Source organism: Lepus europaeus, chromosome 14 (genome assembly GCF_033115175.1).
Source record: "Lepus europaeus isolate LE1 chromosome 14, mLepTim1.pri, whole genome shotgun sequence".
Lineage (NCBI taxonomy): Eukaryota > Metazoa > Chordata > Mammalia > Lagomorpha > Leporidae > Lepus > Lepus europaeus.
In genome coordinates, this window is record NC_084840.1 from 76,205,848 (window position 1) to 76,221,114 (window position 15,267).

General features: G+C 45.5%; 1 protein-coding gene across 4 annotated transcripts in view; it reads left to right on the top strand.

The window, feature by feature from the left end:
- Positions 1-6,760: 6,760 nt before the first annotated feature.
- LOC133773575 (interleukin-15 receptor subunit alpha-like) overlaps positions 6,761-15,267 on the top strand; it is a 41,516-nt gene continuing 33,009 nt past the window's right edge. The window contains exon 1 of one of the 4 annotated variants that reach the window (XM_062210988.1): positions 6,761-6,937. In XM_062210988.1, the coding sequence (XP_062066972.1) occupies positions 6,862-6,937 (76 nt within the window). In that variant the 5' untranslated portion in view covers positions 6,761-6,861. The remainder of the gene's footprint in view (positions 6,938-15,267) is intronic. The other 3 variants (XM_062210989.1, XM_062210986.1, XM_062210987.1) reach the window with 3 other exon arrangements.

The window sequence follows — 15,267 nt, forward strand, 5'->3', positions numbered from 1 at the left end:
TCCCCTCAGCTGCAGTGGTCACTTTGGAAGTTGGGCTGAGTGAAGGGCTTTTCAGCTTGGAGCCAATAAGATCTGTGGCTCTGACCTGGGCATCCTTCGACTCCAGGGCAGGTCCATTTCCAGTGATCCAACTCTTGGCAGAGCTGCCAGGGCTCTTCACAAGCTGACTTCTGCTGAAGCCCAGGCTTACCTCATTGAAAGCCACTGCAGTGGACTGGCCTGTTGGGTCTCCTTGAGGGCAGATCACTGTATAGATCAGCCATTAATAGGCCTGCCACCCATTGCTTCTGATGCCTAGCTTTCTTTTCCTCCTGGTTTGTGTTAAAGCAGACCAGAGGATGCAAGTCAAGGGAGTGCCCGTGTCCCATCTCTAATCTTCGGTGGCCTGAACTACAAGTCTATAGTCACAGGCATGTTCTGTAGTAGTTTTTCTAAGGTAGACAATGCCCATGAGGAAAATTATATTCTCACTTTAAAACTTTCTTTCCCTTTGGTCTGAAAGGGAGGTTTTTTCTACTTACTGTATACTTTGCTGATGGCGAAGTGAATCTAGCTATGAGATTATTATTTAAGTTCTTATTTTGGCTATGCTATTACAGAAAAATGTTAGCCATCTCTTTTATAAGGTCTAAAGATTAAATTGTGCGTCCTACAGATTCCTTCATAATAGATTTAGTTTCCTATCTTGAAGAGAATAGAGAAATGAAAGAACAAGTTGGGCTTAGAATAGAGAAATGAGGGAGCAAGTCCTAGATCGCTTGCTGACAATAGCATTATCACATGAATACTTAGCAAACAGTTTCAACCATTAGATAACAACTTAAGAAAACATTTACCAGAAGGTCCAATGCCTTCTATAAATTTTAAGAATCATGTGTTTGAAAATACCTCTTAAATATCTAACATGGTGTAGTTTGTTTAACCAGCAAACTTAAGCACAACCATATAAAATGTTTTTAGTTTCTTTCTACCTACAAGTTTAAAACATATGATACATAGATTCAGGTCACTCAAATTAAAATGTATCTTTGATTGATTTTAGCAGCTTAAATTTATGGACAATCTTATCTATAAGCCATTTAAAATAAGACTCTTAATAAAATTTCCCCATGTGGACATACAATATGTACACACATTTAACATAGCATAATAGACCAATATAGCGTTTTTAATAATAGCTTTTAAAATCTTTAACTCTTTTTGTAGATTGCCAATTGATTTGAATTGCTTTTTTAGTAACCTCAGTTAACCATACTTTCTCTCAGTTGGTACTGTTAATACATTATTGGCTTCATCTGTTTACAGAGCCATCCCAAAGTACTGAATACAATGGAAGTGGCTGGAAAAAGTCCATAGGAACCCATAGGAGGACAGCTACACACAGAACCAACAACGCTTTAGTTTTATGAGCAGCAAATCATATATAACTGTGGATGACAAAAGACTTTAAGTCGCCATGTTTAAAATTATAAACTCATAGACCAAATTTGATCTTGTTACAAGGTGATTATTCAAATCTTTGAAAATAAGCACATATTTACATAACCCATAGATCTTAATAAAAATTCAGCTGTTTTTGAACAATTAGAATTTAACAGACATCAAGAGAACACAATAGATTACTTTAACACATTGCTTTAACAGAGCATTAGAGTTTAATTCTATGTCAAAGATAAATTGAGCTTCCTGTGATCTTTTGCTGTGAGGTTTCCTTCCTTTACCTTCTTTCATATTGGTGACCATGTTTCTGTGTTTCTGTGTGTAACACATCTTTAAGCATCTTTTGCAGGGCAGGATGAGTGGCAACAAATTCTTTCAGTTTCTGTTTGCTATGAAAAGTCTTAATTTCACCTTCATTCACAAATGAGAGCTTTGCAGGATATAGTATTCTGGGCTGGCAGTTGTTCTCTCTTAGTACCTGGGCTATGTCTCGCCATTCCCTTCTAGCTTGTAGGGTTTCTGATGAGAAGTCTGCTGTGAGTCTAATTGGAGATCCTCTAAGAGTAATCTGACGTTTCTCTCTTGCACCTTTTAGGATCTTTTCTTTGTGTTTCACTGTGGTGAGTTTGATTACAACATGTCGTGGTGAGGATCTCTTTTGGTCATGTTTATTAGGGGTTCTATAAGCTTCCTGTACTAAGATGCCTCTGTCCTTCTCCAAACCTGGGAAATTTTCTGCTAGTATCTCACTGAAAATGCCTTCTAATCCTTTCTCCCTCTCCATGCCTTCAGGAACTCCTAGAACTCGAATGTTGGGTTTTTTAATAGTATCCTGTAGATTCCCGACAATATTTTTTAGATTTCTGATTTCTTCTTCTTTTCTTTGGTTTGCCTGTTTCCTTTCCTGTTCTCTGTCTTCTAAGTCCGATATTCTCTCTTCTGCTTCGCCCATTCTGTTTTTAAGGCTCTCTAATGTGTTTGTCATTTGATCTATTGAATTCTTCATTTCATTATGATTTCTCGTCACTATCAGAGTTTCTTGTTCCACTAGTTGTTTCATTTCATTTTGATTCCTCCTTAATATTTCATTTTCACGAGAGAGATTTTCTATCTTGTCCATGAAGGATTTCTGTAGTTCAAGAATTTGTTTTTGAGAAGTTCTTAATGTTCTTAGCAATTTTTTGAGATCTGCTTCTTGCATTTCTTCGATCTCATCATCTTCATAATCTTGAATTGGGGTGTCTTTTTCATTTGGGGGCGTCATAGTGTCTTCCTTGTTCTTGTTAGCTTGGTTTTTGCGTTTGTTGTTTGGCATGTTGGAGATATTTGGTTTCTTCACTGTGGTGTTTTTTCTTGTTACACTATGGCTCCTTATTAAGTGGACTGTCTGCTTTCGGTGGAGCCTTAGAGGCTTGAGATGAGTGTGGACTGAGAGCTGTGTTTGGTTCCTCAGGGCTGAGGGTGTGTCAAAGATGACACTCCCAGGTTAGGCGTGGTAAATCTCTCTTTCTTTTTTTGATTCAAAAGGGAAGTAATTCCGCACAGCTGAACGTAATTGGAGGTAGTAATTAGCAGGCAAATGATATACCCACAGGAGCCAGAGATCAGAAGCTCTTTCCCAAGGACCACACAGGGAATCTCTGCTGCCCTCAGTGTGGGCTCCAATTCTCCTGCAGTCTCCCTCTGGGTTGCCAAGTTAGATGCTAATCTCCAGTTATTTCACCCCTCCCCCCAGAGTCAGGTTTTTCTGCTAGGCTCAGGGCCGGTGCAGACCTGAGGTCGCCCTGCTTATGACGTTTGTCCAAAATGGCGCCTGCTCTTTGTCTTGCTCGCCTTTGAGAGGTGAGCGGAGAGAGAGAGACTCGTGTCCGTATCGGTCACTTTTTTTTTTTCCTCTCTCTCTTCTAGTTAGCCTGGTGAACTTTTCCCCACGGAGTTTCAAGCCTCGTTCCCTCTAGCCTCCTCTTTCCGCTTGCCCGCTGGTGTCTCGGGCTATGGAGGTTCGGCTCACCTCGCGTTCCAGCGCTGGTGCGTTGAGTCTGCCGCTGGTGTCCCGAACTCGGGCTCCCACGCTCTCCACGCAGGTCCACTGTGAATCACTAGTTCCGGAAGAGTTTCCTCTGCTGTTTCTTCCCCTACTCTTCCTTGACCCTGCAGTATCTCCACTTATATTAACGTGTGTCTTGACGAACTATCAATGTGCTTCCTTCCTATTCCGCCATCTTGCCGCTCTCCTGGATTACTAATTATAGCATTAAATAGCAATGTACAGCACATTAAAGACAGAGATCCTACATAATTTTTTTTCAAATTAATTAATTTTCTATGCCATTTCCTTTTTAACACCAGGTTGTTTTTTTTTCATTTCCAATTCTCTATATATACAGAAGATCAATTCAGTATATAATTAGTAAAGACCTCATCAGTTTGTGCCCACACAGAAACACAAAGTATAAAAATACTGTTTCAGTACTAGTTATAGCATCACTTCGCTTTAGACGACACATTAGGGACAGATCCCACATGGGGTGTAAGTGCACAGTGACTCCTGTTGCTGATTTAACAATTTGACACTCCTGTTCATGGCGTCAGTAATCTCCCTAGGCTCTAGTCATGAGAAAGGCATTTTTTTAAAAAAAGGTCAATAAGGAACATTCTAAATCAACATTTTGATTCATTCCATTTCAGTTTCCTGCTAAAACCGTGAAAATAATACAATGAGGTGAAACTGTAGAACAACATTGGACATTGCCTGAAACTTTTAGGGGTTATGGTAGAAAATAGCATAGACAATAGCTCAGTGTAGCAGAGTGCTGTCACCTGAGAGTTAAAATTGAAGATCTACCCCTATGTGTATCACAAAAGATCAACCTCTAAAACCTCATGGGGGGTGGGGGAGGAGAGCAGTGCGTGACCAAGTGGTTAAGATGCATGTGTCCCACATGGAAGCCTCTGGACTCAACGCTCACCTCCTGACTCCAGCGTTCTTGTTTAATGCAGATTCCGGGAAGCATAAGTGATGGGCCATGCAATTGGGTTCCTGGCCCCACATGCGAGACCTGGCTTTGGTCCAAGTGGTCATTATAGACATTTTGGGGAGTGAATCAGTGAATGTTCTTCCTTCCTCCTCCCCCTCGCTCTCCCTTGGAATGATATTATAGTATGATTCTACGCAATTAAAGTTGTTTATTTATTTGAAAGTCAGAGTTAGAGAAAGTGTGTGTGTGTGTGTGTGTGTGTGTGTGTGTGTGAGAGAGAGAGAGAGAGAGAGAGAGAGAGAATCTTCCATTTGCTGGTTCACTCCTTAAATGCCCACAACTTCCAGTGCTGTGCCAGGCCAAAGACAGGAGCCAGGAGCCAGGAGTTTCTCCCAGGTTTTCCATGTGGGTAGCAGGGGTGCAAGCACTTGGACCATCTTCTGCTGCTCTTCCCAGGCCATTAGCAAGGAGCTGCATTGGAAGTTGAACAGCCGGGACATGAACCGGCACCCACATGGAATGCCAGCAGCATAGGTGGTGGCTTTATCTGCTATGCCACAGTCCAGCCCTGTGGCAGTGGCTTCACTATCTATGGAAAATGTTCATAATAAAAGAAACTTTTATATTTATAGGAGGGGAATGTGTGTTATTTCCAACCCTCTGAGCTCCTTTATTGAGGATCTTCTGTATTTATCGTGTCTATTTTAGACTTTTTAGGGAAAGAGGAGTAGACGTAGGAAAAGCCTTCACCTTTTCTTTTCCTGGTATGTATGTGGTGGTGGTGGTGAGTGATGACATGTAATAAGTTAGGGTTTTTTTTTACCCAATTAGTTTTTTGTAATTCTAAGGATTTTTTTTTTTTTTTGGACAGGCAGAGTTAGACAGTGAGAGAGAGAGAGAGAGACAGAGAGAAAGGTCTTCCTTTTCTGTTGGTTCACCCCCCAAATGACCGCTACAGCCGGCACACTGCACTGATCCGAAGCCAGGAGCCAGGTGCTTCCTCCTGGTCTTCCATGCAGGTGCAGGGCCCAAGCACTTGGGCCATCTTCCACTGCACTCCTGGGCCACAGCAGAGAGCTGGACTGGAAGAGGAGCAACCCGGCAGAATCTGGTGCCCAGACCGGGACTAGAACCTGGTGTGCCAGCGCCGCAAGTGGAGGATTAGCCTAGTGAGCTGCGGCGCTGGCAGGATGTTTTTAAAATTAAAGATTTATTTTATTTCGTGGGAAGGCAGAATTCTTCACATGCTTTCCCAGGCGCATTAGCAAGGAGCTGGAATGGAAGTGGAGCAGCTGGGACTGGAACTTGGGCTCATGTCCCAGAGGGCTGCTTCACCAGCTGTGCCATAACATGGCCCCAGTCACTTACTTTCACAGCCCACTAAAATCTCTTCAAGGAGAATTCCCACTGAGCAGCATTATGTCTCCCAAGGACGCTGTGAGATTGTAGATAAGAAGTGTGAGACTGAAGCCCAGGGCTGTGTGTCTTGCCTAATTCCACTTGTCTCGCTCTCCCTGGAAATTTCCAATTGCACCCAGAGCTTTCTCGTTATGGACCTTGCTCTCTAACCATAGGAAAGCCCCACCTGCAAAGAGGAGGGTGGGCTGGAAGAATTCGTCCAGGGAAAAGAAAGGAGGCACAGCGCTGAATGACTGTCAGTTCCTCTTCTCTCTGCTCCCTCCCCACCCCTTTAAATAATTGCCATTTTTTCTCCCGTCCAGGAAGGAAGCAGCTGGAATAAGGCGAAGGGGCGGGCCAGGGCTGCAGCAGGCGCCAGCTGCCGCCACCTTAGGAGTTGAGCAAGTGGCCGAGGCTGCACTCCAGTCGCCGCGGTAGGGCTCAAGGGGCAGGTGGCGACGCTGAGCGCGATGGGGCTCCCACCTCCGCTGTCACCCACTAACAGCGAGCGAGGGCTGCGGAGCTCAGAGCCACAGAAGCTCCTGGAGCAGAGTTGGCCAAGTGGAGGTGACCAGCCAGTGGGGCCGGACAAAGGCGTGGACGCCCCGCAGGGCGTGTCCTGGAGAGTTTGCTCGCCCACGAAGTTGCCCGTGCCTGTTGCAGTGGGCACAAAAGAGCGAATTGACCTACGGGATTCCAGGGACCGGCAGCCTCCCGGAGAGCAGGAGCCCAGGCTCGTGCAGGTGAGGTCTGCGGGCTCCCGCTGCGCAGGGCCGGCGGCGCTCCGGGCACAGGGGTGGCGGCGGCGAGGGTCACGGCAGGCTGCCAGGGCTTCTTCCAGGGCAGGGGTGGGGATGCTGAGTCACGGATCCGTCACTCTTTCGCACCTCTCCTCGGCCCTCCGGGGGCCAAAGCAAAAGCGAAAGCGAATGCATCTGGCCGGGCGGCCGGTCCCGGAGTTGCGCTCTCCACCTCGCTCGGGCCTTGGCATCGCACGCGCCGCCGGCCCTTGTAGTCCCGGAGGGGCACTGCCGAGCCTGCTGCCATGGCCCGGAGACGGCTGCGCGCCTTCCCGGCCCACGCCTTCCTGGCGCTGCTGCTGCCGCCAGCGGTGACACTGGGTAAGGAACAGTGCGCCAGGGCGGAGCCGCGGGAGGGGGCCCCGGCACAGACCCGGACCGCACCCGGGGTCCCACGGCCCTGGGTCAGACCCGGAGGGAGACCCGGGAGGAACTCGGCGAGCGCCGGCACACACGGGGAAGGGACGCGGCGTCCAGCAGGAGGCACAGGTGAGGCCAGCCGCGCCAAGGGGCCGCTAAGCGCGCCCCCCCCCCCCCCCGACTGCTCCCGGCTCTCGCGGCTCCTAGGTCGCCCAGCGAACCGAGCTGAGAGGTCCGGCTTGGGTTCCAAGGTCAAAGGAAGAAACCGGTTTTGTATGGCCAAGGGGGCGGCCCATGGAGAGGCGCTTGAGTGCGCGGCGCCCATCCCACCTGGACAGCTGGGTGGGAGTTGCACGGCACGCGGTTCCCCGAAAGGGCCCAGGGAAAATAACTTCTGTAGTCTGTCAGGCACAGATAAGTGATATGGGTGGGCAGCTGGAAGGACAGGTAGGACTGCATCCTTTGGGAGGAAGAAACGTGTCGAACAAGTGGCACACCCGGAGACCCAGGAGTAACTCCCAGTTCTTGAGTGAGCAAAGCAGGAAGGCGGGAGGCAGCGCAGGGACGGTGGCCACAGCCTGGAGGCTGCACTCGCAGAGAAGTGGGGACGAAAGGAAGCTGGTGATTGCTTGGAGTAACCAAAGCCTTGGCAGGTAGACCTAATCTCAGCAGGAACAATGAGTGAGTGCCTTGGAAAAAAATTTTTTTACGGGGGGCGAGTGCAGCTAGTTGGGGCAGGACGAAAGATTCATGCAACTGGATTCCTGGATCCTTGCCGGAGCTCCCTCGGGGTCTGATGAAAGCTATGAACTCTTTCCCCAGAAAAATACAGGAATGCATGCTAACTTAAAAAATGTGCATGTGATTTTGGGATCACGGACCCATTGAAGACCAACCATGACAGTTGGTAACTCCATGATTTGTGTGTATTTGTTTTAAGCAAGTTGCAAATACGGTTAGCCAGTCTGGCCAGAGCTGTCCCACCCCCCCACTTGCTGCTGCCTGGCTTGGTGTGATGCCTTAGCACTGGAGTGCACATGAAGTTTCATGTGTATAGGACTGTGATGCTCTTGGTGCCCCCCCCACCCCCCCACCCCCCCCACCCCCCCCACCCCACCCCACCCCCCCCCCGCCCAGCCAAAGCTGAGTTTCCTTGGTGATCTGGTCATTTCCTCCCAGCTGGCCAGCCAGTGTCTCCCTTGCAAGGAACAGCCTAGGGCAGGGCAACTTTTAACAGAATGTGAAAGTGAAATGCAACTGTGGTCAGAACCCAGCAAAACTTAAAGTAATCCAGAGACACTGCAGAAAGACCTCTGTAGATAATCAACCACATACAGCCTTGCTCTTTGACCTTGCAAAAGCCTTGCAGCTGTGTTGAGATCTGTTGTCACTGCAATCAAGAGAGCAAATGTGTTCTTTATGACCAAAAGTTTCCTCCTGCTTTGCATAATCCCCACCTCCCACCCCACCCTGTCCCCAGGCAAGGACTTACCTGTTGTCTATCAATATTGATTTGTTGTGCTTCCTAGAATTTTCATACAGTGTGGACTCTTTCTTGTTTGGCTTCTCTCCCTTGTGGTAACCATTCTGAGAATGCATCAATAGTTCATTTCTAAGGCTGAGTAGTACTCTATTTTTCAAAAATAAAGATTGTATTTATTTGTTTGAGATGCAGAGTTACAGACAGGGAGAGGGAGAGACAGAGAGAGGTGTCTTCCATCTGCTGGTTCACTCCCCAAATGGCCGCAATGGCTGGAGCTGTGCCGATCCGAAGTCAGGAGCCAGGAGCTTCTTCTGGGTCTCTCACCTGGGTGCAGGAGCCCAAGCACTTTGGCCATCCTCTGCTGCCTTCCCAAGCACATCAGCATGGAGCTGGATCGAAAGTGGAGATGCCAGGACCTGAACTGGTGCCCATAGGGGATATGGGATGCCGGCGCTGCAGGCTGGGGCTTCAACCCGTTGCGCCACAGTGCTGGCCCTGAGTAATATTCTATTGCATGGCTAGCCCACCATTTACCCCTATACTGGTTAATAGACACTTGGGTTGTTTCCACTTTGGGGCTATTATGGGCAGTCACATGCATATAGGTTTTTATGTGTGCATCTGTTTTCCTTTCTCTTGGGTAGAAAACAGCTAGGAGAGAAGTTGTTGGATCATATGGTTAGGTATGTGTTTAACCTTTTAAGAAACTGCTGTAAGACCCCTGCTAAAAGTAAATATTAAAATAATTTTAGCAAGGGTTAAAAAGTTTGGCTGCTGACAGTAGCCATTCCTTAAGATAACTGTGTCTCCACCTGCCTACAGAATAACCTTGGGAAACTGCCTTGTGAAACTGCTCTGTGTAACTGTCTCACGCGATAACACTTGCAGGAGTCCGGAAAAGAGTTGCAATAAAGTTCTGTGACCATTGTATAAATTTACCCCTTCCCTCACTAAAATCGCAACAAGAGTTTGCCCAATCACCAAACGCCCCGCATACATATGTTAATCAGGTGGCTATTGTCTTTAAAAACTGCTGTAACCCCTGCTCGGGGCTCTCTCGCTCTCTGGACTGCCTGAGGTGCTGGGGAGCCCGTTTGCGCAAACGTATTAATAAATATCCTCTTGCTTTTGCATCTACTGGGCTGGAGTTTTGGGTCTTTGGGCGACCACCCGAGCGCGTTGGATTCCCAGATTTGGGGTCCTTCATTGGGGGCTCATCCGGGATTTGGACGCCCCCAGACCCAATTCTGTGACCAGTTGGAGGTAAGCTACTTGTTTTATTGGTTGCGTCCTTCTCGTCGTCTGGTCAGTGTTTAAGTCTGCACTTGGTGCCCGTACGGGACTTGAATTTGTATCGGACCAGTGGGGGAGGCAGACGTGCCCTGAGACCCCTGGTCCCACCCTGGGGGACGCTCCAGCGGTGGTTTGGGGGAAACGAGAGAGAAAGTGCCTCTCTCCTTCCCAGGGAGAGCCTGGCCATCCGGCCGCTCCCATTTGAACTTGTACTTTCGGTTTGCTACCGATTTGGTGCCGCGGCTCGTCTTGTGTGTTGTATGCGTCTGTCTGTTTTCTTGTTCCCCTCCTCGTTCGTTTTACTCTCTCCGTACCCATGGGGTAACAACTAACCACCCTTTAAGCCTTACTTTAGGCCACTAAAAAGAAGTTCAAAACTGCATGCACAATCAGTCGATCGACGTCAAAAGTAAAAAGTGGGTGACTTTCTGTTCCTCGGAATGTTCAACCTTTGAGGTCGGCTGGCCTGGCCGAGGGACAGGAACTTTAATGCTGATATTATCCCACAGGTCAAGGCATGAGTCTTTCAACCAGGACCCCACGGACACCCTGACCAGGTTCCCTATATTACCGTGTGGGAAGACCTGACCCAAGACCCTCCCCTAATAAAGGCTATAAAGACTCTATTACAGATGCAGGAAATAGGGTTAAAAAATGTGACCAATAGAACAGTTCATTGATGCCATAGGAATAGTCAGTCCTTGGTTCGCAGAAGGAGTCGTGGATGAGCAACATTAAAATGTACTCAAAAAAGATTTAAATGTGCATTTAAAAAAACAAAACAAGCCATGATAAAGGCTGAAAAAACTTTATTGCAGATGTAGAGGATAGGGTTAAAGACACAAACCGTAGAGCAATTTACCAGCGTTGTTAAAAAAATTTGTCCTTGGTTTGCTGAAGAGGGTGTTGTAAATAAAAAACACTGGGAGTAAAAAATATAAATCAGTGTACACTGGACAGCCCTCACCCTGTATTTAAATATTTTACTTAAAGTAAATGTTACCTGTTGTAAAATTAATATTACTATGTAAAATGAGAAATTATGGTAACAAAGTGTCCGGACTACCCATTCTATTTTTGTATTATGTGTTAACTCTACCCTATTATTAACAGGAATGCTTGAACAGATTATGCTTGGTTTGCTTTACAAAAAATTGTAAATCAAAATATGCTGCAAACAGTTAAGATTGCACAAACCTACAAGAATGTAACAAATTACAGATAGTAAGAGGCTACTATCATTATGGCTAAATGGTTACCCACCGTGTTCCATCCGCTAAAAAGTTTGTTGTCTTATCAAAAAGAGATGTTACAAATATTTAATGAAACACGAATCACTAATTTCAGAGTAATGCAAAATGTTAGCGCATTTGTTAATTGGACTGTGTGTGCCTCAACATGTCTGTTTAACAAGTAACAATGCCTCAGATCTCCATGCCATGGGATTGTCTAGCCAGTTCTTAGGCTGTCTGCAGCAGCTTGAGTTGTTGTATTGAAATGGTACTGTTTTTTTATGTCCCTGACATGGGTGCCCAAGAAGCTAATTCCCCCTCAGATATGTTTCAATTTATCCTTAAAATGCCTTAAATATTATTGTGTTTGCTAAATGTATACTTGTATAAAAAATTTGTATTGTATTCTTATAATGTGTTAATTATGTCTACCTCTCAATGCAACCCTAGGGCCAAATGTAAGGACAGATTTTGGGGATGGAGAGGCTTGTATCTAGGTTCAGCTCTGGTAGACAAGTAATTTTGTTGCCGAATGACCTTCTCCTGCTCCTTGGGAGCCTGGCCAGTTCCCCGGGAGGAGGATAAAGGAATGTTTCTGATAAACAGGTGGGCATGCTTCGTGTCTCGGCTCTCTGGCCAAGATCCGGGACCGGACGCACTGCTTGCCTAAAATCTCAGCAATGAGCCACCCGTGTCCTTGGGGGCTTTAAGAGGGAACCGGAGCAAGCCTCTGCTGCTGCTGTTTCATCCCAGGGGAACACACAGTCAAGCTGAATGTTAAACATGCCTGTAATGATTACTGATAATGTCTGATTCTCAGTATGAATCCTTTTCCGGTGCTTTGTGAAGATTGCCTAGTGATGCCCACAGTACTATAAATTTTGCTAAACATAAGTACAATGTAAACATGGATCGATTGGCTACTGTGGCTGAGGTGTTCTGTAACAGTCCCTTTGATAAGGGATTAACAAAATGGATTCACTTAAAAACAGGACATTCAGGACCTGCCGCTCTACAGGGACATGTACAAAAATTGTCCAAAAGTCAAAAATCAAAATAAGGCTCCTCCTGGGATTTTCCCCCGGTGCTAAAGGGAAAGGCATTAGGCCAATTAATGTCACCCCAAAACTGATAAAAAAAAAAAAAGGTAATTCACTAAAAAACAGAGTTCGGGAAAACTGGAAGTGGGGCCAGCCTCAGGCCCTCCCTACAGGAATCAGTGGACTCTCTTGCTATAATATCATTATAGCAATGGAGCCATGTTTATTGCAACATTCTGTTAATCTATGCTCCTTTACTGTCTTTCCTCTAAATAATTTTAGTGTTCACTACGAGGCTTGCAGCGTATTTCTTACAGATTAAACTAAAAGTAACTAAGTCTGTGCACAGCAGACAGCAGAAAAATAATTTGCTGTCACAAATTGGCAAAGTTGGCAGGATCTGCAAGTATACAAAGCAATGCCTTTCTTTAAAAAGAAAACTGAAGTTGCATATGTAGCCTGTGATGTTCCTGGCTGGAAAGACCCTCAGTTGGCCTCTTTGGCAAAAAAAATGGGCTCTCTGCTCAGGATTGAGTAAAAATTAAAATGACAAGTTATGGAGTGCACAGCCTCCACAAGTTATTGAGGTTTGCAATCGGTGCCAGTAAAAAAGGGAAATAAACTATAGGCTTTGGGGAGGTGAGGATGGATTTTGTTATCTGCATACTGATGCCTGTGTAAGCAATTTAAAAAAAGCAGTACAAAATAAATATAAATTAAAAATGCTGCCCTTTGGAGTCAAACCCCTAGGTGGTAATAAAAAAATTATGTTAATGCTAAAGTAATAATTCCCATAATCACTAAAAAATTATCTAATTTGGCATGTTAAGAAATCAGGTAAAACCTGAAAAATGACTGTAAATTACAGAAGGTTTGAGTAAGTTACAAAAGGTTCGAGTAAGTTACAGAAGGTGTAAAAAAGTTACAAAATATTATGGAAAGAAGACATTTTCAGTTATAAAACTATTAGTCTATTTTCTTTGACATAAAATCAAAATCTGATCCTCTGTTAAAGCAATGAGTTAAAGTAATCTATTATGTTCAAGTCTTGATGTCTCTGTTAAATTCTAACTGTTTAAAAATAGCTGTAAAAAGAGCAATGGTGAAATGGAGGGATCCTATCACCAATCAATGAAATGGACCTGATCCGGTACTGAAATGGGACGCGGGCTCCTAAGGGATGGGTTTTTCTATGCAGCCAATATGCCTTTACATCATTAGCCTCTGATAACTTCCGCAATTGCTCCCTGGGCCATGTGGCACTGATGCTGACATCTGTATTTACAGCGGTGGATAGAGCGCGTCGGCGGCATGCTTCACCTGAAGACTGTAATGGCAACATCATCCTGATAGGAGAGGACACTGCCCTTGCCATGGCTGTATCAGTAGTAAGTGTTCCTGGACTGGCCTTTGGAAATAACTGTGGACTGCGAAGGCTTGCATGTTTAGTGACCAAAACAATCTTACTGCTACTGGACTGTCCAATGTAGCCGAAGAATTGGTTCAAGTTTGCTACCAAACCTCCTTTGTAATCAAAAATAATTGATATTTGGCTGTATGTTTCATCTCTCACCTAATGTCAGGCTGGAATGGTACTCAAAGACGGGTAAGACACTCAGCATCCTGTACCAACCTAAGACAGGGCTCTAAGCCAAGCTGCCAGAGTTACCGATGACGGGTAAGGACAGGAATGACTGAGGGCAACCTAAGACAGAGGCCATTCTCAATTAAATAAAAAGGGGGTTGCGGCAGGTGTGGAAACAGCACCGCCGCTCTTGCAAAAAAAAAAAAAAATCAACGCCAGAAATATCAGGCCCTCCATAGGGCAGTAGAAGATGATATACTGGACCTAGAGCAGACCATCGGTAAGCTAGAACAGTCTTTAACCTCACTTTCAAAAGTAGTGTTGCAGAACAGAAGGAAAATGGACTTATTGTTTTTTTTTTTAAAAAAAGGGTTTATGTGCTGCCCTAAAAAAAGTGCTACTTCTACACTGATCATTCAGGGGTCATCAGGGACTCTATGGCTAAACTAAAAAAAGCCCCGTAAAATTTTAAGATTAAAATCAGTACAAAAAGAAGAGGAGGGAATGTAAGACCCCTGCTAAAAGTAAATATTAAAATAATTTTAGCAAGGGTTAAAAAGTTTGGCTGCTGACAGTAGCCATTCCTTAAGATAACTGTGTCTCCACCTGCCTACAGAATAACCTTGGGAAACTGCCTTGTGAAACTGCTCTGTGTAACTGTCTCACGCGATAACACTTGCAGGAGTCCGGAAAAGAGTTGCAATAAGGTTCTGTGACCATTGTATAAATTTACCCCTTCCCTCACTAAAATCGCAACAAGAGTTTGCCCAATCACCAAACGCCCCGCATACATATGTTAATCAGGTGGCTATTGTCTTTAAAAACTGCTGTAACCCCTGCTCGGGGCTCTCTCGCTCTCTGGACTGCCTGAGGTGCTGGGGAGCCCGTTTGCGCAAACGTATTAATAAATATCCTCTTGCTTTTGCATCTACTGGGCTGGAGTTTTGGGTCTTTGGGCGACCACCCGAGCGCGTTGGATTCCCAGATTTGGGGTCCTTCACTGCTAAGCCCTTTTCCAAAGTGGTTGTGGTATTTTACGTTTCTGCCAGCGGCGGTGGAGAGTTCCAGGTCCTCTATAGCCTCAGCAACACTTGGTGAGTCTTTTTAATTTTCCTCCTTCCAAAAGGGACATGGTGGTTCACTCCCCAAATGACTGCCAACAACCAGAACTCGTTCAGGCTCTACCGAGGAGCCGGGAGCTTCATCCAGGTCTCACATGTGGGTGCAAGGGCCTAAGTACTTGGGCTGTTTTCCATTGCTTTTCCAGGTGCTTTAGCAGGGAGTTGGATTGGAATTAGAGCAGCAGGGACTCAACCAGCGCCCATGTGGGATGCTTATATGGCAGGCAGCGGCTTTCCCACTATGCCCCATATTTGTTTTTAAGAGATTGTCCATATGACTTGTTTTTACACCATTTGAACATCACTTGTCTATATGTGTATGAGTTAGTTGCAGGATGCAAGGCATCAATACACAAAAATCAATTGTGTTTCTGTACATTTGCAATAAAAGGTTGGAAACTGAAACAGTAGTAACATTGAAAAGCATTCAGTTCTTAAGGATAAATCTGCAGGTGATTTGGTCAAAACTCCTAGAGAAGACCATAATTTGTCTGAAAATGAATATCATGATCCTTTGTTTGGGTTTGGTTTTGTTGC